The sequence below is a fragment of the Microtus oregoni genome, unplaced genomic scaffold (assembly GCF_018167655.1).
Source record: "Microtus oregoni isolate MIOR12 unplaced genomic scaffold, Mior012 000009F_ref0000495, whole genome shotgun sequence".
Lineage (NCBI taxonomy): Eukaryota > Metazoa > Chordata > Mammalia > Rodentia > Cricetidae > Microtus > Microtus oregoni.
In genome coordinates this window covers 13,926,328-13,952,352 of record NW_024543068.1, presented here as the reverse complement: position 1 = coordinate 13,952,352, position 26,025 = coordinate 13,926,328, and the positions used below count along the sequence as shown (strand labels likewise).

The following is a 26,025-nucleotide window of genomic DNA, read 5'->3' as shown; positions in this document are numbered from 1 at the left end:
AAGAGGCAGGACTAGAGAGAGGGGCAGAGAGAATAAACAGGAGGAGAACTCTAAGGAAGGGAGTGAGGAGCGAGAATAGGAGTAGGGGAGAATGCCAGGGGCAACCACCCAGTCACATAGCCAACCCTGAATGAAAATGAAGATAAGAATGAAAAAAAGATATATCGAATAAAGAAAGATAAGAAGCCCAGAGACAAAACGTAGTTAAGGAGAAATGGGATAATTCAAGTTTGAAAAGCAGGTTAGAAACAAGCCAAGTTAAGGCCAGCATTCATAAGTAAGAATAAGTCTTGGTGTATTTATTTAAGAGCTGGGTGGTGGGCCCCCAAAGAGTAAAAAACCAACCATGGGGATGGAGAGACGGCTCAGAGGTTAAGAGCACTGACTGTTCTTTCAGAGGTCCCCAGTTCAATTCCTAGCAACCACATAGTGGCTCACAACCACATATAGTGAGATCTGGTACCCTCTTCTGGCTTGCAGGCAGGCAGAACACTATATACATAATAAATAAATATATATTTAAAAAATAAAATAAAATATAAAAAACTATACCCCCTTTTCTAGTTTTAATTCTTCCCTGAATACAGAAAGGAGAGGGGAAGAGTGTTTCCTGTTGCAGGTGTTTGGACAAAAACTGATTCCAGGTTGTGGGTACCCTAGAGAATTGTGGATCAAGACCTCAAAAGCTCCTTTCTCCAGATTCTTTAGCTGTGAATTTTGACATCTAGGCAATATTAATTGGCTCTCACAGGTACGGATATACAATCCATGACAAAGAAAACACAGGATATAAAAGGAAGTCCAGAAGCAAAGAAGCACCCTAAAGCTGAACCCTTCCCAAGCTCCTAGAGTTAACTCTAGGTGGGGGAAAGGTCTGTGCCTCCCTCTTGGAACCAGCTGAGTACCAGGCAAAGTAGCATAAGCAGGGTGGTGTATGTCTGGACTCAAGAGGACTCCTACAACATACCAGGATCTGGGAGTTGGGCCTCCAGTAGGCAGGGGCAATCTGGTCTGTTAGCCAAGAAGTCACAGCCTTAGTAGGTCCAAGGCTAAGCTCAGACACTGATTGAGCCATAAAGTTCATCCCATCCAACAGACGCTGTGCAGCATTGTTGTTGTCCTTCAGAAATGCATCAGTCTGCAATGAAAAAACCATAGGGACTCATTAATCTCTGAGTGCAGGGAGGAAAAGGTGAGGGCTATCTGGGACCAACTCATAACAGTAAGCCACCAGGCAGGGCAGAAGGGAGACAGATTGGCGATCTCACTAGCTGCTTAGCGATATCCCACGCACCAGTCAGCACAGATGGGACTCTCACCGGGGTGACCATGACATCTGATGTACAGGTACTCAACTCAAGACTAAATCTACCCTACAGTACAGAAGGCGATGCATCCCACTGTAACTCCACACTGAGTTCAGCTAGAGAACCTTCCTCCCAGTTCCCCTAATACATGAAAATCTCTAAGAATCCTATAATTGTCAGTATAGTAGATATTACATGTGTATCTAAAACTTGCTGGACTGTGGACTATAGTGGCATTTTATTTGTATTTTAATAAATAAAGCTTGTCTGAAAATCAGAGAGTAAAACAGTCCCACTGGTCAGCCTTACTTACCAGTGGTAAGACACACCTTTACTCCCAATAGTCACACTAGTTGCCATAGAAACCAGGGGTGCATGCCTTTAATCCCAGTGGTGCATGCCATTAATCCCAGAACTAGAGAGGAGTATAAAACAGGGGGAGACAGCTCTCAGGCACAGTCTCATTCTGAGATTCCTGGAGGCAGGATCGCCATTTTGGACTGAGGTCAAGGTAAAAGCCAGTGGCTGGCTATTTTGCTTTTCTGACCTTCAGGTTGAACTCCAATTTCTCTGAGTTTTCATTAATCATGCTTCAGTGAACTCTCAGAATAGTGACCTACCTTATTCCAAGTACCTAGCTCAATTCTGGACATGCAGAACTTTAACAACATACATTAAAATAATGAAAGAACAAATGAATGAACAGACAGACACACAGAATGCAAGATATTCTAGCTCCAAGGACTAAGAAGACTGTAGCTGAGGTGCTGTTTTCATGAGACAGAAACTAAAGTTACTATTTAATTGCTTTCCAAGGCCTTGAGACAAGACAGCCTACACCATCAAGGCCACCAAATCAAATAGGTAGGCTCCAAAAAAAAATCACATGACAACAACAAATGTCTGAAGGCCCAGAAATTCTGTAAGGAGGAGAAAGGCAAAAAATTCTCAACTCTATGTGCCTTCATGACCCAAGAAAGCTCCACGGTGGATTTGCAGAAAGGACTTGATTGCAACTTGTATCTAGACTGCCCATTAATTTGTTCTGCAGCTTGGCTCTATGAAACACTGCTAGACATGAAAAGGATATGACCCCTGGGGCTGGAGAGATGACTCTGAGGTTAAGAGCACTGGCTGCTCTTCCAGAGGTCCAGAGTTCAATTCCCAGCAACCACATGGTGGCTCACAACCATCTGTAATGAGATCTGGTACCCTTTTTTGGTTTGCAAGTAGACATGCAAGCGAAACACTGTATAAAATAAATTAAAAAATTAAAAAAAGAAAATGGCAGGAAAAAATGGCATGTAAAATATAAATGGTCAGGTACTGTTGGGGCATGTGTAAGTCTCAGCTACTCAGAAGGTTCAAGCAAGGAAATTACTTGAGTCTGGGAGCTCAAGGCCAGCCTAAGAGCATAGTGAGGCCCCATCTCTACATAAATAAATGAACAGTAAGAACATATATAAAAGCCTGGCGATGGTGGCGCACGCCTTTAATCCCAGCACTCGGGAGGCAGAGGCAGGCGGATCTCTGTGAGTTCAAGACCAGCCTGGTCTTCAGAGCTAGTTCCAGGACAGGCTCCAAAGCCATAGAGAAACCCTGTCTCAAAAAACAAAAACAAACAAAAAAAAAAAGAACATATATAAAAAATGTACATGTGCATATGGAAAACGAGTAAGAACATACAAAATGACGTCTTACTTGCTAGTTGAGGATGACTATTTCATCCAAGGTTGAGCTCTTATCAACTATGCAATGAAGAAATAAGAAACAAAGAATAGGATGGGCTCTGCAGATCTGCCTTTCTAAACCTCTAACGTGCTCTACCTCTCTAGACACAAACACAGGATAATTGAAGGGCAGGAGACAGGAGGGAAGCCAATGAACAGGTCTTACTCCAGGCCACACATGTACAATCTCGGTCCGCACCACCGTGTCCACAGGATCTTGGTTCCCAAACCAGTACTGCCGGCTCCGGTAGACCACACCACAGTTAGGACATTCGATCACATACCTACAAGGAGGCAAGTTGGCAAGTCAACAGTGTCGCTCTGCCAGGTGCTAAGAAAACAAACAGGAAAACCCTCTAGCCGTGTTATTCAGACTCACCCGGACCAGGCATACTTGGCAAGGCCCATCCAGGGGGAGTCCGTGGAGGCGGATGTTTTGGGCACCACGCTGACTTCCTTGCCTCTCTCATAGCAGGCCTGAAATATAGAGTACTCTGCCAGTTTATTCTAGGTACACTGGGCCCCATGACCTCCTCATAGCCCTACACCGCAAATCATACCAGCTGAGGGGTACAGGCCTTGAGTTTAGCACCCCAGAAGGAGGGCAATTCTCTAAAGAAGTCAGTGAATGCCTTCTATGAGAAGAACTGTGAACTAGCTTGGGACCCAAAACTAGGCTCTAAATTATATGCCTGGCATAGACAGAAAAAAAAAATCGATCTAAATTGGTTTCCTAAGAAGTAGTTCTGCTCAGAAGTGAACAAATGATCTTTAGCCATGAGCTCAACAGAAGGAGAGACGAATAAGCAAAAACAGAGACGAGGCCCCAGAATGAAGTGTAGGCATTGATGGGTCATGGGTTTCTCATTCTGATCACCACAGGGTTTCTAGAATTTTCCTGGCTGGAGGAAGGAGTGGCTCGGCAGACTCACCTTACAGGTGTAAACCCGGTTGTCGTACTGGTGGGAGTACCTGCAGCGGCTCTTAGCTTCATGAGGCACTCCTTCCTTGCCATGGTTCATGCTGTTCTTACACCCAACCCTAAAGGAGGCCAAACATGACAGTGAGAGGGGGCTGAGACAACAGATCCCTCACAAGGAAGTGTCTGGATCTGAGAGGCACGGGGCCAAAACCAGACCTGGTTCCCACACACAAGGCCCTCTGCAATACTCATGGTCAGTCACAACAGAGAGTAAGTAACATTAGCCTGAATGGGGAAATGGGGAAGAGAAAAATCGACCTGGCTCCTCAGGAAAACTGGAAGAGACAGAAGACACCAGCGCTTGACTAGAGATGAAAGTTAAGCAGGTCTTAAGAAATTAAAAATACAAAAGGAATGAAATAAAGATGGGTAGTTTAAATAAGAATAGTACTAATATGGTTGTATGTTTGAACGCTTGGTCCCCAGGTGGTGTGTTTGGGAAGGATTAGGAGGCATGGCCTTGTTGGAGCAGGTATGTCACTGGGATGGCCTTTAAGGTTTCAAAAGCCCACACCATTCCCAGTTCTCTCTCTCTCTCTCTCTCTCTCTCTCTCTCTCTCTCTCTCTCCCCCCCCCCCCCACTGCCATGCTTCCCCCATGATGCCATGGGCTCCAAATCTTCTGGAACTGTGAGTCCCCAAATTAATTGCTCTGTTTTGTAAGTTGCTTTGGTCATGGTATCTCTTCACAGCAACAGAAAAGCAACTAAGACATGAAAGTTAAACTATATGGCTATCAAAAGGTAAAAATGAAAAGCAAGCCCCCAAAGTGTATCCAGGGGAAGCTCAATGATGAACCACAAAAAACCTTTCAAGTGAACAGCAAGCTCTGCCATGCTGACAAGGCAAAAACAGAGATCAGCACTTTAGGGTTTCTCTGTGATAACAGAGAAAATTCTAGAAATCCTGCAGATGTTCAGAATGAAAGGCGATGACCCAACAGTGCTCAATCCTCTCCTGCTGGACTCAGGCAGAGTAAGAAGGTTAAGTCACACCAGCAGCTAATACAGCTCCTTCTGAGTATTCAAGGGCCTTTTTTAAAAATTGTTTCTTTTTGTGGGGTTTTGTTTTGTTTTTTGCTTTGTAGCCTGTCCTGGAACTAGCTCTTGTAGACCAGGCTGGCCTTGAACTCACAGAGATCTGCCTGCCTCTGCCTCTAGAGTGCTGGGATTAAGGGTGTGCACAACCACCGATCAGCTTTTTTATTTGTTTTTGAGACAAGGTTCCTCTGTGTAGATTCAAAAGGCTTTTCACCCAGGTCAGAAATGGTTCTGTAGCCCTTGGATGGGGTGTAGAGTTCAAGGCCAAAGGCCATTCATAAAGAATCAGGTCTCCTGTAAATGGGCAAGGATGAAGGATATGGAATAGACGGTGGGAACAATCCAGAGGTAAAGAGAATTTGGAAGCGTGTCTACAGGTACCATGGCCTTAACACACTATGTTTAGACCCACAGGACCCATCAGGCAAGGAATAAGACTGTGATTTAGTTGCCCTCAACAGCTTAAAATGATACAACAATCCCCAAGCAGTGTCACCATCACCTGGGAAGGTTTCAGTACCACCAATTCTCAGATTTCTTTGCAGATCTACTAAATCTGAAGTGGAACTAAGCAGTTTAACATCCTCTGAGTTCCTCTGTTCATGTGAACATTTGTGAGTCACTGCTCCAACCCCTCTGCAGCCAGGTGGGGTCCACAGACAGCAGCAGCAGCAGCACCTGGAAACTTCATCAGGACACAGGCGTGTCTCAGGCCCCATCCAGACCTGCTGACCCAGAGCCTGTACTAAACAACTAAAGGTGTTACAGGTTGAGAATGGAGAATTATTCCAACCCAATGCTTTCAGCTTACGGTACACAGGAGCCTTGTGAATGCACCACTGCCAAGAGCACACCCGAGATCCATCCAGGGAAGATCCCTGGATCCTGCAAGATTCCCCTGGGGGGTCTTGGCCTCAATTCTGAATGTTCCTTAGAAAATTCTGCTGTGTTCTAAGGATTTGTCCTTATGAAGAAAGTAATTCTCCAGGACCAGTACCTATCACAGAGCTCTGTACACAGCAGGGAGGGAGGGAGCACTAGCTGAAAAAACAGAATAGTGTGAAAAAACAACCACCCCTGAAATGTGGGGCCGAAGAACCAGAGAAAAACAGGCAACCCAGTCTCCTGCCTACACCAGAAGCCAAGCACTAAGATCTACACCAGGCTTCAGGCAGCTTCTCCTAGCAAATATTCCTGAAGCCCTCACTGCGCCAAAGGTGATCTCCAGACCAGGAAGATTACCTGGACTTTATCAGAAGTGCACCAGGAGGCCTTACCGGTACCTGGGAATCTATTTTCTTAATTTTTAATCTCTCTCTCTCTCTCTGCATGAGTAGAGGTCAGAGGACAACTTGTGGGAGTCAGTTCTCTCTTTCTACCACACAAGAGTCCCAGGGATCAAACTCAGGCCTTCGGGGTTTAGCAGCAGGAGCCTTTACTTGGTGAGCCATCTTGCCCGCCCAACCGCCCCACCCCCACCCCCAGTCTTTAATAACTAGCAATCAGGTGGCTGGACCACACACCCAAGTCAGGAGCAACACTCTCAGCCTCTGCCTCCAAGCTGGAGGATGGGCAGGGCTGCCCTCACTTACCCACAGCTGAGGCAGAGCGAGGAGCAGGTGAAGTACTCATCTGGAAAAAATGAACTGTGCGCCATTTGGTCATCGGGGATTTCACCGCTGAAGCGGTCGCTCAGTGCCTGCCAAAGAGGGAAAGGGATCCGTGAAAGCCCTCAGCAGAAGCCTAGGCTTGGCTCTTCCCCACCTGCCTCTGTAGGGTGGCCCGCTCACTCCTACAGACTCCTGCAAGGACTACAGGGAGCACCAACTCTCACCACAGCAAACCTTGGAAAAAGGAGTCTATTGCCCAAGAGGGCAAAAGTAAATGGTTACTCGCATCCCTTAATTACCTCAGAAGTCACAAGCACCTCTCACACACGCAGCATTTTATTTAAAACCATCACCAATACTGACTGATGCTCACTTCCTATGGGAAAGAACTCAGACTCAAGGGTGGGAGCCAAGAAGCAAGCTGGAAGTGTCCTAGATTCCCTCCCCTTTCTAACAACTGGCTCCCCCATGCATGTTACTAGGCCACAGAACCATCTCAACACAGAAAAAAATGAATCTGTAAGAAAGAAAAAAAAACAGTAAGAATGATGGTATGTATTATTTCTCAGTCATTTATCAACTCTATTAACCCAAAAGTTGGCAAATGGCCAACCACTGAAACGAAAGATCAAGTGCTTGAGAGGCAGAGAGAACATTTCATGCGGAGAGTGAGTGCCTTCCATTTCAAATCGATTCCTCTATTACTGTGTAGCTGAAGTATTCTTCAGCCTGATGATACAAATAATAAAGGGCACGCCAGGCTTTAAAGCCCTCCGTGCCTTCTGATGGTGTTCCTAATTTCAGCAACCCAAGTCTGAGGCAGCCAGGCACTACAGATGGAAGAAAAGGGGGAAGGGTTGAAAACAAAAGCATCTGGTGTTATTCCTTCAGTGATGACCATGAGGAGTGCTGAGGTGGCAACTAGAGGCCAGCATAGGTGGAGTTGCAGTGGTGGTTTTGAGACAGGTTCTCACATTGCCAGGCTGGCCTTGAACTCCTGACATTTCTACCTTCACCTTCCCAGTGCTGGGGTTACATGTATGTGTTGTAGCACAACAGGGTTTCTCTATGTAGACCTGGTTGTCCTGGAACTCACTCTGTAGACTAGGCTGGCCTCGAACTCAGAGATCCCCCTGTCTCTGCCTCCCGAGTGCTGGGATTAAAGACATGTGCCATCACCTGGTTATTTATTAGTTTTTGTTTTGCTTGTCCTGGCTAGTTTGGAACTAGCTATGTAGGCCAGAGGGTCCCAGAGTCGCACAGATTCATCCGCCTCTCATGTGCTGTGATTAAAGAGTGTGTCACTATGCCCACTTTTCAAGCTTTTTAAAAGAGTCTCACTTCATGGGAACTTACGTAAGGATCATTCCCACAGCTGGGCTGTAAGTTAGCAGTGAGCACTTGCTTAAGAATGCATTAGGACCTATATAAATTCTAACCCAGAACTGCAAAACACTAAAACAGGTTTCTTCTTCCTATCAAGTCTTAACCTGAGCTGCAGGCTCAAGGGCTACAGAACCACGTGGTGCCAGTGCTGAGTGAGGTCAGTGTGAGACCAGTGGTAGGGACTCATGTATGTGCTAGAACACAGCAGGGTTTCTCTGTGCAGCCCTGGCTGTCAAAGGCACTCAAATTTTCAGATCCTGCAAGGACAGCCAGGAGGCCCATAAGACACCATTTGTAAGTGACAGCAACCAAGCAGCATCCTTGAGTCAGGCTAACAAAGACTTCACAAGTTAGAATCAGTGCTAACCTACTGGGGGCTTAGCAAAAGCACAAAGACCTGAAAGTGAAGGCTAGAACAGTCTGTGGAATCAAGAGAATAAAGTGATAACAAGGGCACAAGAAAGGACCCACTTGTGGGCTCTGACTTCTTCAGCATGGAATGTGCTGGTCTCACTCACCTCTTTCACTGTAGCCTTCCCAACCACTCAAGACCACATCTCCAGCCTTCTTGGGAGCACCAATTGCATCAGACACCTGAACTAGGCACTAAGCAGGCTGAAGTGAACACTATGGATTTCACATGTTCTCCTCCTAGGTTAGGGCACCAACACTGCAAATTTCCTTTGCAGCCACCTCCAGACTCTAGCACTGGTCCTCAAAGGCAACTAACCAGGTCTTCTGGGGATGGGATGACCAGTATCGACCCCCACTCCTAAATCAACTCCTATCCCCTTCCTTCTGGTCGTGACCTTTCCCCAGCCTTTATCTCATGCCCATAAGTCCTCAAAGTTTTTTTTTTTCTTTTTTTGGTTTTTCGAGACAGGGTTTCTCTGTGGCTTTGGAGCCTGTCCTGGAACTAGCTCTGAAGACCAGGCTGGTCTCGAACTCACAGATATCCGCCTGCCTCTGCCTCCCGAGTGCTGGGATTACAGGCGTGCGCCACCACCGCCCGGCTAGTCCTCAAAGTTTTAACTCTTTAAATAGCCAAATTTTTGATAACTCTTAAGGCTGTGTTTCTCAAAGATTATTGGCATAATATTTATATAATAATTTATAGTATAACATTGTTAGTATGAGTAATTTATGAGGATAATTATAGAAAAACAGTGAAAAACAACATCTTATTAAATCACCAAAAGATTTTGGAAGTTTTATTTTTTAATTTTTTATTTTATGTGTATATGTCTGCATATATGCCTGTGCACCACTGTAGGTGCACAGGTGTCTGAGGACACCAGAAGAGGGTGTTGAGTCTCCTGGGATTAGAGCTATGGATGTAAGTCATCATGTGGGTGCTGGGAATTGAACCAGACCCTCTGGAAGAGCAGTAGGTGCTCTAAACCTTTGAGGCATCTCTCCAGCCCCCTTGGGAAGTTATTTTTATAAGAGAAAGGGTGAAAATGTGATGATTCACTGTGGCTCTCCGTCTGACTACACCTGTAATTAACTAAACCCAAGCAGCTGGACACACCTGGGAGGAATTCTAGGCTGAATCTTTTGAGGTCAGAAGACCCACCCTAAACCTGGGCCACACCCTCTGGTGGCAGCCCACATAGAAGGACATGGGGCAGGGAGCTTTTGCCTTTTGTCTGCTTGTCCTCACTCTCACTGGCAAGTCTGTCTATCCTGTCCCCGAGCCACTCCTTCCCTGGAGTTAGAACCAACTTCGGGATTCTACCGTGGACTGAAATGGCCGCTCTCTAGAGCTTCCCTAGGACTCCAGCACCAGACTGGGACAGCTGAGACATCCAGTCTTGTGGACTGAACAACTACCAGATCCTTTCCATGGGAGACAGCCACTGCTGGACTACTTAGAACACAGCCCGTAAGTCACTCTAATACATCCTTGCATATTTGTTCACATGACTATCAGTTCTGTTCCTTTAGAGAACCCTGACAGAAACCCAAGGCCTGCAGAGTAATGTCAGTGTGTGGCTGGCAGCTCTGCACTGTGTGTTTGGTTTTTTAACAGAGTCACACTGGTACCGCTTTCCTCACAAACACTAAGAACCATGTGGAACGTGTGGCATGTTAGTTGCTGCTATTATCCTTGTGATGCCCTTCTGTACACAAATATGTGCTGCTTTTATTGGCTGATGAATAAAGCTGCTTTGGTCTATGGCAAGGCAGAATATAGCTAGGCGGGAAAGCCAAACAATTCAAGGAGAGAAAAGATGGGGTCGGAGATGCCAGAGAAGCAAGATGTAAGATAATAAGACATGAGACTCGTAGTAAACTATAGAAAAATAGAAATAGGTTAATTTAAGTTGTAAGAGCTAGTTAATAATAAGCCTGAGCTAGTAGGCCAAACAGTTTGTAATTAATATTAAGCTTCTGAGTGATTATTTTAAAAGTGGCTGAAGAACCAAGCAGAACAAAATGCTTCTGGTTATATCCTTGTTGCTGGTTTTGACGGTGGGATTGTTTTCCTTTATTCCTAAGTCATTCTCACTCCCCAAACCAGATAATGCACAGGACCAAAATGATGTGGGAGTGTCATCTATCAATCTGTTGATTTCATGGGTTAAGCAATAAAGAAACTGCTTGGCCCTCATAGGTTAAAACTTAGGTGGAAGGAGTAAACAGAACAGAATGCTGGGAGAAAGAAGCTGAGTCAGGTGTAGTAATAGGGGCGGCGGGGCTGCGTCCCACCACCCAGCTAGCTTTATACCTGAAATAATTACATGAAAACTGTATTCTTTTAAACACTGCTTGGCCCTTTAGCTCTAGCCCTTACAGGCTAATTCTCACATCCCGATCAACCCATCTCTAATAATCTGTGAGCACCAGTCTTACCGGGAAAGGTTCATCATGTCTAACCTGGCGGCTTGCTTCATCGCGTGCGTCTGCCTGGGAGAGCGGAGCATGGCATCTCTCTGAGGCGTCTGCTCCCGAGAGGAGAGCTGTGGAGTCTGAGCTCACTTCCTCTTCCTCCCAGCGTTCTGTTCTGTTTACTCCTCCCACCTATCTCTAACCAATGAGAGCCAAGCAGTTTCTTTTTATTTAACTAATGACCTTCCTCCATCATTTCCCCTTTTTCTTTTTTTTTTTTTTTTTGGTTTTTCGAGACAGGGTTTCTTTTTCGATTTAAACAAAAAAAAAGGCTTTAACTTTAACATAGCAAAATTACATATAACAAAACAGTTATCAAGTAAAAGTTACAATAATCTTTATCAGAACTAAGGAAAACTATAACTATAACTAACTGTTCTTAACTCCATCAAAGACTCCAGAAAGATACAATACTACCTAAGCAAACAAGAAAAAAGCAACTTTTAAAACTCGAGAAATGACAGAGACATCTCGCTGCCTGGACAGTCACCCAAAGTTCCTCTGTACCGTTGGGGCATCAATCTTCAGCCTTCAGGCCCATGCTATCCAGCAGACATTTCCATAAAGCAGGAAAATTCAAAGTCAGTTCAGTCACTATCTGTTGTGTCCTGCAGAATGTCTCGCAGACTCTTTCATGAATCAGGAACCCCAAAAGATCATCTCACCTTTAGGCAAGTTCAGTAGTCCTCTCTCTGCGGGTTCTCTGTGTCCAGTTTATGCAATAGTCCAGGCAAGAGCAGTTTCTTGCCCAAATGGCTATCAAACTCCATAAAGATCCTCTTCGATGCCCATCTTCTTCCTGAAGTAGATTGGTGCTGCCAGGAGCAGAGTGTCTCATTGTCATGAAAAGTCCTCAGTTATTAAAACTTTTAAAATGCCATATTCTATAATCTTTGAAAATATGAAAGATGCCTATCTAAAATATATCTATGCACATCTAGAAAATCTTAACTAACATGACTACAAACTTGACTATTATGATTATCTATTAACTACCTATATATATTACATTTTTTTTTAAAATATTTATTTATTATGTATACAATATTCTGTCTGTGTGTATGTCTGCAGGCCAGAAGAGGGCACCAGACCTTATTACAGATGGTTGTGAGCCACCATGTGGTTGCTGGGAATTGAACTCAGGACCTTTGGAAGAGCAGGCAATGCTCTTAACCACTGAGCCATCTCTCCAGCCCCTATACATTACATTTTTAAATGAACTACACAATCACAATACCTTAATCAATATCAGAAATACATATACATATAACAAAATTGACCTTAAATCGCTATCAATAAAGCAAAATCTATACTAATGCAAATTATTCATACCTATATCATATCCCCCTTTAAATGTAAAAGAACGTTTATAAACATTTTTTGGGAATATGGGCGCAGTTATTTCTCTCCAAACTGCTTCCTGCTGAATGGGGGCGTCGTTAATTAGGTCTTTCATGGTATAACCTGTGTGCTAGTTTCATCTCAGTTGGCAGTTGAGCGAAGCAATTTTTTGAAGGCGTGCACAGGAACCATTCAGGAGGACGTGGTCTATCATACCACATTGGGATGGAAGCAATCCACAGATTCTCACCCTCTGTGAAAACAAAATAAGAAACTCCTTTCCAAAGTATCATATCCTTAGATCCAAATTCAAAATATCTATGTTGGATTAGTTCAGCAGCATTTATAGGCAGACATTAGCCCGAGGCGAACACGCCCCCCAAGGGGCGGGACTTATCCCTACAGTCAGGAGTTGCCATGATTCTCCCACTCCAAACAGACGTAGGCTAGAATCTCCCTGGTAAGCGCACCTCGTGGTGCTACATAGATTAATAGAAATGGGTTAAGAGGCTGAAACTAAGGGGCCAAGCAGTGTTTAAAAGAATACAGTTTCCGTGTAATTATTTCGGGGCATAAGCTAAAGCTAGCCGCGCGGGCGGCCGGGTGCTGGGGACGTAGCCCCGCCGCTCGTACTACAACAGGAGAGCCTGCCGCTCCTATTTCAACACCAAAATACTTTTCGTAGACTGTACATGCTTATAATCCCAACACTTGAAAGGTGCAAACAGGGCTAGAGAGATGGCTCAGCAGTTAAGAGCACTGGCTACTCTTCCACAGGTCCTGAATTCAATTCCCAGCAACCACATGATGGCTCACAACCATATGTAATGAGATGCAGTGCCCTCTTCTAGTGTGCAGGCATACATGCAGGCAAAACACTATACATAGTAAATCTTAAAAAAAAAAAAACGGTGCAGGTGGAGGACCAAGAATTCAAGATCATCCTTGTCTACACTGAGAGTTGGAGGCCAGGCTAGGCAATGAGACCCTGTCTCAAACAAAACAATGGAAAAATACCCTCTCTCCTTACTGGTCTTCATGGCTGCTGGCATCTGCAGGTGAACACTTACCTGCAAGATAATGTTTATATAATCTAATGAAGTGTCACAGAAAATACAATTGAAAGACAGTGAAGGGCCAGATCGTAGTGGCACATGCCTTTAATCCCAGCACTTGGAGGGCAGAGGCAGGCAGATCTCAGTGAGTTTGAGGCCAGCTTGTTCTACAGAGAGAGTTCCCAGACAGCTAGGACTGTTACATAGAGAAACCCTGTCTCAAGAAGTGAAGGAACATGGGACAGAAGACATATAGTGATATTTTAACCTTGGAAGTTTTGCAACAGATTTTTATTTGTTCTGAGACAGTCTCATGTAGCCCAGGCTGGCTTCAAACTCACTCTGTGGCCAAGGTTAACCTGAATTCCTGATCCTCCCACTTCAACCTTCTAAGTCCCTGCATCAGCGTGCCACCATGCTCTGACAATACTTGTCCTTGAGGACAAACAGTACCAAATCTAGCTGGCAGGACACATCAGTATCTGAGCTGAATTCAGAGGAGAGACTGGTCACCCAGTAAAACTGACAGAACGCGCTCTAGTCTCCCAAGTAGCTCAGTAAGCTACTCTGAAACTTCTTTATCGACATGAGGGCATTTGCCACTGGTGGCGCAAGCTTTTAATCCCAGACTCCTGAGGCAGAGGCAAACGGACCTGAGTTCCAGACCAGCCAGAGCTACACGGTGAGACCCTGTTTCAAAACAATCATTTTAAAGTATCTCTGAGCTTTTCATGAGACAAGCTGTGGTTTTTCCCTATAGTGCTCATGCCTTGAAAAGTGCAGCATCCTCTGCCCCAGACAGATTAACTGCTGGCTTACATTGTCGAAGGCAACAGTAACCTCTTATGACATCAGAGAGAGAACTCTTACACAAACCAGCCTAATCCCTTCGGAGACTGGGTAAGAAAGCAAGCGTGCCACTTCTTTCCCATGTCACAAACTGAAAGTAATATATCTGGAGGAGGACTTAGAAACATCAAGAGAATGGGAATAGAATAGTAACTTAAAAGAAAATCAAAGACAGCATATTTTCAACATGAGAATAGAGGACAAACTGCCCTCCTTCCATTGTAATCTTTTCTAGTATATAGACATAACCTACTACCTGACCTATAGGCTCAGCCATTCAAAACTTCCAAACCCAGGCCTGGGGATGTACAAGCATGAGGTCTTAGGTCCATTCCCCAGCACTGAAAAAAAAATTTCCAAATCTCACATCATTCCATAGTTCTTGGTCTCTGCTCCTTTCAGGTCCCAAGCTACAAGGGAAAGGCAGGGAAGGGCTTCTCTTGAGAGTGCCTGTGAAAGTATTTGAGGCAAAATTGGAGGTCTGGTTGCCAGGAGACCAGATGATCTTGAACCTAAGTTGTCTTGGCAACAACAGGGCCCTCTCCATTGTACCTTTAAGGTTAGCCAGTTATCAGGAGCTAGCAGTGGAAGGCCTGGTTCCAAATGGACATTCTTCGATCAGAGCTGCCGCCGTCCAGGAATAACTTCATGAATATTTGACAGATGCTTGCTAATGTGATGGAACTGGAAAGTCAGAGTTTCTACATTTAAGGATCGGAGGCTAAAGAAGGTATCACAGGACACCTACGCAACTCCAACCTGAAAGTGCATCTCCCAATTATTGAGAACAGTAAGTACAGACATCCACATTAATTCAGTTTTCAATTTCCCTTTCATTCAATAAGGACTTGGGCATCTATGAAGGCATGCTTATGGGTAGGCTGGTGCTGCTGGGCATCTATGAAGGCATGCTTATGGGTAGGCTGGTGCTGCTAGGCATCTATGAAGGCATGCTTATGGGTAGGCTGGTGCTGCTGCGACCCTCACATAAAGGAGCAGTTACTACAAACAGAGAATGGTACTGGGACCTGGAGAACATCTTGTGTACAGATGACAGGGAAAGGCACAAATGGGCAAGCCACTAGTGGCCGCAGACATCACTGACACTTGTGTAGGTCTCAGCCAGCGCATACTCCCTCTCACTGCTTCTGACCTTCTCTTTCCAAAGCATCTTTCCCATTCAGCAATGAACAGTGACAGCACTCGCCTGGTCTGTGTAAGCCCTGGTTTCAATTCCTAGGAACTCCAAAACCAGAAAGAAGAGGGTAGTAAGGCCAGGCATTGTAGCACAGGCTTTAATCCCAGCAGAGGCAGAGGGATCTCTGGGTTGTTAGAGGCTAGCCTAGTCCACAGAGAAAGTCCCCGACTAGCCAGGGCTACATGGTGAGACCCTGTCTGTCTTAGTCACTGTTCTATTGCTGTGAAGAGACACCATAACCAGGCAACTCTCCTAAGGGAAAACATTTACTTGGCCTGGCTTACAGTTCAGAGGTTTAGTCCACTATTGACATGGTGGGACACAGACAAACATGGTGCTGGAGAACAGCTGAGAGTTCTAAATTTATATACACAGGCAGCAGGAAGAGAGTGAGACTGGGCTTGGCTTGAGCATTTGAAACTACAAAGTCCAAACCCAATGACACACTTCCTCCAACAAGACTGTACCTCCTAATCCCTGTCACCACACCCTAATGGCAAGCATCCAAAGAGAGGAGCTATGTGAGCCATTCTTATTCAAACCACCACACCATCTCAAAAATAAATAAACAGAAAAGAAAGAAAACAAAAGAAATGAAAAAGAACAACAGCTGCTTGGCAGTAGCTGGACTCCCTTCAAATTCAGTGCTGCTGCATCCATCGGGGACCGCACAAAAAAACAGAGCTAGTTTTTTGTTTTTGATAGCAGGTCTTGCTGTGTAGTCCACATTGGCCTCGCACCAGCACCATTCTCACTCTGGTCTGCTAAGTGCTGATATTATAGACATGAACCTCACTGTACATTAGTTAATGTTAAAGGATAAGCTACATATTATTTACTAATATAAAAAGGTCACCAAGATGCATAATTAATGGGAGGAAACCAGACACAGACTAGTATCATGATACTATGATAAACAGTATCTTAGTTCCTGGCTTACAGCTCCCTCCCCAAAGCAATCTATAGAAATTTAGAATTCACCAATAACTAATTAAACTGAATAGGGAGGGGAAGCTGCGAGGCGGGGAGGGAAAAGGGGAAGAGAATTAGACAGGGAAATATACTGAGAAGAGGGGTGAGAGGAAGACAAGGCAGTAATGAGGGGTGAATACAGTCAAAATACATTTATATATGTATGAAATTGTCAAATAATGAAAAATACTCCAAAACATAATTTCTTTTATTGTGTATGAAGGTACATGCTAGGAATCCTAGCACTAGGAGAGACAGAGGCAGGGGATCATAAGTTCATGACCAACCTGGGTTACATAAGACTCCAGAAAACAGAAATAGAAACTAGAATTTCTCTTCCAACTCAAAGAAACTCTAACCTACCCTCCCCCAAACCTGCCTGTCTCAGCATCAACCAGAAAAATTCTCTGACCTACTTCTGTCTGATAATAGTTTTACTTCCCTCCTCACGCCAGAGAAATCTCCCCCATCCCCTGGAGAAAGCAAGGCTGTACAGAGACTACGAAGAAGCTGCACAAACCTTGCTGAGCCGCCTCACACAGTCCAAATTATATCAGCTCAAGGCCACTCTAACCAGTCACAAACACTTCAGCAAGGCTGACCAGGCATATCCACAGGCATAAATAGGCAACTGCAAGCTAGACATGGTGGCAAATGTCTTTAATCCCATTACTTAGGAGGCAGCAGCAGGTGGGTCCCTGTGGGCTCAAGACCAGGCTGGTCTACATAGAGAGTTCCAGGACAGCCAAAGCTACCTAAGAGACCCTGTCTCAATAATAGTGATGATGATGATGATGTAATCAGATTTTAAAAAGGAAGACAGTGCAATATTTTCTTCACAGGCACCTCACAAATCCACCTTGGGCAGGACATCCAGAACTCCTCGGGGAAAGTCCCCAAGCGCTCACCACTGCTCCCAGCATGCAGTGTCTCCAGGATGAGCTCAGCAATTAGGTTGGGCTCCTTTGGGGAAGGGCTAGAAACTGCTTTATTAACCTGCCCCAGCCTAGTCACCTCACAACCCCTGGCAACCAGTTACAATCCTCTGCACATCATAGCATGGACTGTCTGCATTGCTTAAGACTAGTCTGCCACCTTAAAGCCAGAATGAGGACCTGTTGAGCTGGACAACTGTAGCCAACACAGAGTACAGAGTGTACTCTAAATACACTCCAGCCACAGATGTAACAAGTACTCCGCAAATTATCCAAAGAGAAATTTGTATGACTTTTTTAAAAAAGGGTTTTAGAAACTGGGTCTCTCGGGCTGGAGAGATGGCTCAGTGGTTAAGAGCATTGCCTGCTCTTCCAAAGGTCCTGAGTTCAATTCCCAGCAACCACATGGTAGCTCACAACCATCTGAAATGAGATTTGATGCCCTCTTCTGGCCTGCAGGCAGACACACAGAATATTGTATACATAATAAATAAATAAATAAATAAATATTTAAAAAAAAGAAAAGTAGCTGCTTTCCTTTTAAAAAAAAAAAAAAAGAAAAGAAACTGGGTCTCTCTCACTATGTAGACCAAACTGGCCTTGAATTTGTGGTGACCCTTCTGCCTGACTCCAGTGTACAATGAGTACTTGCAGGCACTTCCACACCAACATGGTTTTCTTTTCTTGTTTCTGTTTGAGACAGGGTTTCTCTGTGTAGCCCTGGCTGTCCTGGAACTCACTCTGTAGACCAGGTTGGCCTCTAACTCACACAGAGATCCACCTGCCTCTACCTCCCAGGTACTGGGATTAAAGGAGTGTGCCACCACTGCCCAGAAAGATGTTTTTCAAAGAAGCAAGGAAACTAGACACCAAGTCACAGTACTGCAGAAGAGCAGTGGCCACACAAAAATGGAGATACTGAAGTTTTAAAATTATATTTATTTATAGATGTGTGCTCATGGGGAGCTGATACACCTGCCACAGCATGTGTCTGGAGGTCAGGAGATAGTCTGCAAGACTTGGTCTGTCCTTCCACCATGAGTCCTAGAGATCAAAATTAGGTCATCGGGCTTGGCAGACAGCACCCTAAAGCCACCTTGCTGGCCCACAGTTGACTTCTCATTTCTACTTATGAATTTGCATAAGAGCCTTAAGAACAGTTAAGGAATACAATTCACAAGTTATGCAAACTAGCCAGGTGTGGTGGTATACACCTGTAATCTCAGCACTGGGGTAAAGAAGCTAAAGGCAGGGCTGGAGAGATGGCTCAGAGGTTAGGAGCACTGCCTGTTCTTCCAAAGGTCCTGAGTTCAATTCCCAGCAACCACATGGTGGCTCACAACCATCTGTAATGAGATCTGGTGCGGAATACAGTATATATAATAAATAAATAAATCTTTAAAAAAAAAGAAGCTAAAGCCAGGAGGATGCTAGCCTGGGCTACAGAAGAAAACTCTCAAAATAAAAACTCTAAAACCTGGGCTGGAGAGATGGCTCAGTGGTTAAGAGCATTGCCTGCTCTTCCAAAGGTCCTGAGTTCAATTCCCGGCAACCACATGGTGGCTCACAACCATCTGTAATGACGTCTGATGCCCTCTTCTGGCCTGCAGACATACACAGAATATTGTACATAGACAGAATATTGTAAACATAATAATAAATAAATCTTTAAAAAAAAAAACCTCTAAAACCATGAATTCAATTATTCTATTACACTGTGCACCACTGCACTAAGCAAAACCAGAATATGTTAGCCAGGACCCACCCAGCTTTATGGCAACTCCTATCTTTTTCTTCCCACCCTTCCCAGGTCCACAAGTCCAACCGCTGAGTCACTCGCTGGGTATCCTCAACCTAGCTCCCATCTCTTGGCCAAGGTTTCCTTTGTTTCTCTCCAAGAGCTCAAATGCTAACACTGTGTCACGACCCTGCTCCTTTCCTGTCACCCACTGCATGTTGCATGCAAGCATACAACACAGTACACAAAGCAAACATCAGTAAAGAAGTAGTAATACTAGCCAGGCGGTGGCGCACGCCTTTACTCCCAGCACTCGGGAGGCAGAGGCAGGTGGATCTCTGTGAGTTTGAGGCCAGCCTGGTCTACAAGAGCTAGTTCCAGGAAAGGCTCCAAAGCTACAGAAAAAAAATAAAAACTGTCTCAAAAACACCAAAAAAAAAAAAAAAACTGAAGTAATATACTCAGAAAAAGAATGAGCCAATGCCAATGTGTTTAGTACAAAGAATGATGAATGAAAGTATATGTACTGAAGATACACTTCAAGAATACAGAGACAATACACAATGCAGAGATCTCCCCAAATAAGGCCCAAAGCACATGCACACACTCACACACGCAAGCACACATGGCACACACCAAGCATATATATGGATCAACAAAACCAGGCTTAATGGCAAACTCTATAAAGCACTTGGAGTAGGAGGCAGGAGAAACAGGAGTTCAAGGTCAGTTTCCAAACAGCAAATTTGTGACCAGCCTGAGCTACTTGAGATCCTATCTCAAAGAAAAACCACCTGTGGCTCAGTGGTTAAGAGCAGATACTGTTCTTATACAGGGCCCAAGTGTGCTTCCCAGCATCCACTACAGGGGGCTCACAATTGCCTATAACTCTTTCTAGCTTCCAGGGACACCTGTGCTCACATTCATATGCATATGCATGATTACAAAATAAAGTTTGCTGGGTGGTGGCACAGGCCTTTAGTCCCAGCACTCTAAGTTCGAGGCCAGCCCGGTCTACATTGAGAGTTCCAAGACAGTCAGAGCTGCATAGTAAGACCCTTTCTCTAAAAGGGGGGTGAGGGAGGCTCAGAGGTTTAGAGCACCTACTGCTGCTCGTTTGATTCTCAGCACTCACCAGTTGTAGCAACTCACAACCATCTGTAAAACCAGTCTCAGGGGAACCAACCTCCTCTTCTGGCCTCCACCAGCACCAGGAATACAGTTGATTCACAAACACACAGGCAGGTAAAACACCCATACACACAAAGAAAATAATTAAAACAAAAAAAAACAAACAAAAAAATGAAGGGCACCAGAATCTGCCTAATAGGTTACTCAGCACCTGCCATGGTTGAAGAGCAGGCCTCTCCTGCCGGGGTGTCACGCTTCCAAGGCAGTAAAGCGCCCTCCCTTAGAACATATGACAAATGATCAAACTTTACAACAGGATCTCATGTCACTGTGCTAGCAAAACAACAGATTGACCCTATCACCTGAATGGATCCACAATACGCCTGGCTTAAAGGAAAATGATAGTTTTGTTTGTTTTGTTTTGTTTTGTTCTTTAAGACAGATAGATATCTTATGTAGCTCTGAAAAGCCTGGAACTCTCTATGTAGACCAAGCTGGCCTTGAACTCACAGATCTGCCTCCATAATGCTGAGATTAAAAGCATGTACCATCATGCCTAGCGAAAATGATATAATTCTTAAAGATGAGTTTCCCAAACTGTGAGCCCACTATCACTTAATGGGTTTTAGATGATCTGGGACATGACTGCAGGCAACACATTGAATGATATCAAATCCCACAGTAGAAGTCACCCCCCTGGCGATTTTCCCATCAAGTTTCGGAATCCGCTCTGAAGAAAGTCTCATGCAAAGATCCTCCTGAATATTCCCCACTCCTAAATCCCAAACTTGATAATTAGTAGTCAAAATGTGCTTGAACTCTGATGCTCCAGCCTCCACTTCCCCAATACCCAGATTACAAGCACATACAACCCTGCCCATTGTATGTGGTATAGGGGAGCCAACACGGAGCTAAATTCCTGCTAGGCGAGCAGTCTACCAACTAAGCTACAACCTCCACACTCTTTATCAACTGTTTGACTGAGTCAAGATTCCTTCCCACTGGAACTCCTGGCAAGCTGAAGGCATATGACCTCCACTCCCACTTCCGCACTTCCTCTTCTTTACCAAAGGGACTCTTTCCAGCATTGCAGCACCTGCACTAGCATGCTCATGAGAAGTACCTAGGGCAGGAGCCCACTGACCTTCAGGGCTTTGAAGATGACCCCGGGGTGCCGGGGAGACCTGGTGGTATTGTTCTCTAGCAGCTGCTCCAAAGCGCGCCGAAGCCCGGAGAAGTCTGTAGGGGGATTATATGTCCTCGTTCCCTTGTAATGAATGGAGCTAAAGGCTTCGGGGAAGCGGCCCAACTTCCTGAACCGGTCCTGGATGAGTTTCTCGGGCGCCTCTGAGGGGTGATCTGTGCAAACAGAAACAGGCATGTGGGCAACGAGTTCCTTTCTTGAAAACAAGCCACCTTTGTTTCATTGTAAACATAAGATAAATTTTACTCTGCATACATAAAGAACATGTTTAGAATTATAGCATTTCGTCGGGCAATGGTTGCAAACACCTTTAATCCTAGCACCTGGGAGACAGAGGCAGGCAGATTTCTGTGAGTTCAAGGCCAGCCTGGTCAACATAGTAAGTTTCAGGACAACCAGGGCTGTTTCTTTGTAAGAAACCCTGTCTCAACCCCACCCCACCCCCCCAAAAAAAAGAATTACAGGTAAGGAGCAAGGAGAGGACATGGGCATCTCACAAGCTGCCACTGACGGGTGTGTGATGCACCGCCTTACACCCTGTGGTATAATGTACACTTGTCTGTATGTCTACAGAGAAGAATCTTGAAAAGGATTCACTGGAAGAAAAATGTAGACATGTCAGCATAAAAGGAAAGACAAGTATTGTCTGTGTCTTCCTCCTCCCACACGCTCACCCTTTCTGCCACACTTATCGTCCATACTCAGCCTGCTTCGTACTCGCCTGTTACACTATACACTGAAGAAGAGCCTTGTTCTCTTTAGGAGCTACACAGTTTTCTAGCCTGTGGATATACTTAGCCAGTTGTCTACTAGTGAACACTCACAATTTTATACTTCGAGAACTCTGGTCTTGCACGATGAAGCTGCAAAGCTGTGGCAAGCTAGCAGCGCAGGGGAAGTGGCTCGTGCACAGGCTCAGCACCTGTCCAGCAGCTAGGCAGAGGCAGTGTACCTTTCAGAGGTAAGGGTGTGTTTAGACAGATGCTTTGGCTTACCTTCCTCCAACACTGTAATAAAATCACGCAGACATTGGAGACACTAGTTCAAACTGAAAGGGGCAGGCATTAACTAGCAGCCATCAGAATTCTGGACCTACTCCCTACACCCAGCTCAGCTGAGATCTACAAGAAGTGGTGGGGGTGTTAGTCCCTGCCTTCTTCCAGATCAGCCCAGGAACCTGACCTGGCGGCTTCCCTTCATGCCAGCATCTCTTCACGCTTTTCCCTGAACACACAATCACTGCTCCCAAATGAATACATCTGCTCCCCTGTACAGCTACACCCAGGCAGTGCATTCCTAAAATGAATATCCTAACTCAGAAACGATCTCAGCGCTGTCCTGGAGCTTGATTCCCGTGGCTGACCAAAAGCAACTTGGGGAAAAAAGGTTTTACTTTCCTGCACAACCTAGGCCTGCCTGCAGAGGGATGGCACTGCCCACAGTACTAATTAGCAATCAAAAATCAGGGGTTGGGGCTGGAGATGGACCAGTGGTTAAGGTCACTGGCTGCTTATTCAGAGGACATAGGTTCAATTCCCAGCACCCACGTGGCAGCTCACAGTGATTTGTAACTGGAGTCCTAGGGAGTCTGGCCTCCTCAGGAATCAAGACATGCATGTGGTGGACAGGCATACATGTAGACCAAACACCCACACATATTTTTTTTTTTCTCTTAAGAAAATATGGTCTGGAGAGATGGCTCGGTAAAAGCAACACTGACTGCCCTTCAGAGGACCAGGTCCAAAATCCCAGCACTCACATGGTTAGTAACAACCCTCTAACTCCAGTTCCAAGAGGATATTAGGCCCTCTTCTGGCCCTCATAGACACTGCATGCATGGGGCCAGATACACACAGGCAAAGCATCATACCCTTAAAAAAAATCTCAGAAAAGTGCCCATAGACAAATCTGAACAAGCCTGTTCCCCAACTCCCTCAGACAACCCTGGGCTCTGTCGAGCTGACTTCTGAAACTAATCAGGAGAATACTTCAGATTCAGCATGTTCCTTTCACAAGGCTTTGCAAACATCCCAAAATCCAAAACCCGCAATCTTACTTGGTCCCAAGCATTCTACATAAGGAATATTCAACCTGCCATTCATTTTCCTATTCAACTCCTACCTAGCACTCCTCTATCCAGAAAAGGAGCAAGATGGAAGAGAAACCTGAAACTAAACAGCTCTGAAACAAGAAAACTGCAATGATCAATTGGCCCACTTTTTGACCCGTCTCCTACCCTGCTCTTCTTGCTCTGTCCTAAGGCTTCAAGAAGCCTTCTTACTCCAGAAAAGGTTCTGGACTTTAGAATTCAAAGACTTGGTTCAACCCCAATTCTGCTAGGACTGCCTTGGTTACAGACTGCGAGCAGTTCTCTGTGCCATCATCTGGGGCTGCTACACACAGCACGGTGCATAGCACAAGGCAACAAAGACGGCTCTGTGGGCTGGCTATTACAAGAGCCTGAGCAGACACACCTTGCCCTTAAAGACCCAGAATGACTTAGGAGGCTGATCACAGGGGTGATCCAGAGACAGCACTTCCTGCTTCCATACCAATCTCAGGGTCATTTCTTGTTTTGTCTCTTCCTTCACTCTGGAAGGTCATGACTCTCTGGAACCACCACAAACAAGTGGTCCCAGGCCTATCGAAACAACCTCTCTTCTGGTCCAGCCTGCCCTTTTACCACCACAGTCATGGCTCAGCCCCTGTATCTTCCTCCCTGACTACCATAGAGACTCCCCAACACAAGACATGCTCCTTTACTTGTTGCTGGGGGCAGGGAGTGGTGCTCTGAAATACAAATCTGACATTATTTAGGGCTCTGCCCAAGATCCTACAGAGAACTCATCCAAGACCCGTGACACCAGTGGAGTGTCATGTTCTAGGCCAACTCCCCCACCTGAGAGCCATTCCAGCTGCTTCTGCTCTTTTCATTTTTATTTTGAGATGGGGTCTCACTGTGTAGACCAGAATGGCCTCAAACTTGCAGTAATTTTGCTGCCTCCCACAGGTGTGTACCTGACAGGGCCCAGAGGTATAGGTCCATTCCATCTTGACTAAAGGGAAGGTGTGGCTTATATCCAGACCTGGTTACTTCAGGTAAAGTAGATCTATTTCTACCTCAAAGATCCAACTAAGTTTCTACTCCCTTAGGAAGATAGACTCCACCCAGGGAGTAGTTTGCCTATAGAATGTTTTGGTCTAGGGTGTCTTGTTCTGGAGACAAAATGTTTAATTAAAAATGTAGCCCATAATCTTTCAACTGACCTGTTCATTCTTTGTATCATGTCAATGCAGGTTTTTTGTTTTTTTTTTTAATCTTACTCCTACCTTTCAGGATAAGGCACTTAATGAAATGGAAATTTTTTTTTCTTTTTTTTAGTTTTTCAAGACAGGGATTCTCTGTGGTTTTGGAGCCTGTCCTGGAACTAGCTCTGTAGACCAGGCTGGTCTCGAACTCACAGAGATCCGCCTGCCTCTGCCTCCCAAGTGCTGGGATTAAAGGCGTGCGCCACCACTGCCCGGCTGAAATGGAAATTAAACGCGGGCAATTTCAGTATTCACTGGACTCCTGACACTATCCTATGCTTTTGTCTCTTTTCTCCTATATCTATGTTCTTTTTGTCTAAAAATTCTAATTCTCACGTTCCTACCCTGGAACACTGAAATCTACCTCGGCTAGGGGCCCGGCAGAAGTCACCCCAAGCAGGTGGCTTGCGACATGGACCATCACACTTCTCACTTTTCTTTTCGGTGCCCAGGGTTCAACCAGAGCCTCCAGCATGGAGGTATCTGGTCTCTTTCTTGTATTTATCCCCTCTCTACTGAATCATCTCGTCAGCACACCAATATCTTAAATATTTATGAAGGGAAATTCGCAGAAATTCCCTGTGAGCCACTAGCTACCACTCTGCACTCCTTCCTGCTTCCCACTAGGAAACTCTTGGAAAGAATTCCTTTAGCATCCTCACGACCTTAATAGTGACAGTGACAGTGCCTTTGGGCATCTCTTCCTTTCTGGTTTATCTGAGACAGAGTTCCATGCTGGCCTTGGCTGGGCCTATAGGCACGCCCTACCACACCTGCCTTTCTTTTTTTTTTTTAAATATTTATTTATTTATTATGTATGTATTCAATATTCTTTCTGTGGGTATGCCTGAAGGCCAGAAGAGGGCAGCAGACCTCATTACAGATGGTTGTGAGCCACCATGTGGTTGCTGGGAATTGAACTCAGGACCTTTGGAAGAGCAGGCAATGCTCTTAACCGCTGAGCCATCTCTCCAGCCCCCACACCTGCCTTTCTTGTGTTTTGAGTATGACAAGATCTCTCTGTGTAACCCAGGTTGGCCTAAAATTCATAATCCTCCTGCCTCAGGTTCCCAAATATTGGAATTTTAGGCATGCATCACTCCCCCTAGCTCTTCTAGTTTCTCTTGATGCTATTCTGACCGAGCTTTCGCTATCAATATTGCAAGGAAACACATCTGACCCCAATAGCCCAGGTCTTTAGTCCACTAGCATGTCCTAATCCTTGCCATAGTTGATTACTCCTGGAACATTTTCTCAGTCTTGCCTGGGCACAAGTTTTCCTGAGCATCCCACCATCGCCATATTGCATCCCAGAGGCCACCTCCTTGTTCCCATTCATTCTGAGAC

At 45.2% G+C, this 26,025-nt stretch overlaps 1 protein-coding gene across 2 annotated transcripts in view; it reads right to left on the bottom strand.

Moving 5' to 3' along the window:
* Zfyve1 (zinc finger FYVE-type containing 1) overlaps positions 1-26,025 on the bottom strand; it is a 58,062-nt gene that overhangs the window by 6,000 nt on the left and 26,037 nt on the right. For both annotated transcript variants that reach the window (XR_005974837.1, XM_041658364.1), the window contains exons 4-9: positions 21,310-21,524; positions 6,651-6,757; positions 3,970-4,078; positions 3,417-3,514; positions 3,204-3,321; positions 968-1,138 (exon numbers count right to left, since the gene is read on the bottom strand). Coding sequence is in view for 1 of the 2 variants with exons in the window: in XM_041658364.1 (XP_041514298.1) it covers positions 968-1,138; positions 3,204-3,321; positions 3,417-3,514; positions 3,970-4,078; positions 6,651-6,757; positions 21,310-21,524 (818 nt within the window). In the remaining variant the exon portion in view is untranslated. The remainder of the gene's footprint in view (positions 1-967; positions 1,139-3,203; positions 3,322-3,416; positions 3,515-3,969; positions 4,079-6,650; positions 6,758-21,309; positions 21,525-26,025) is intronic.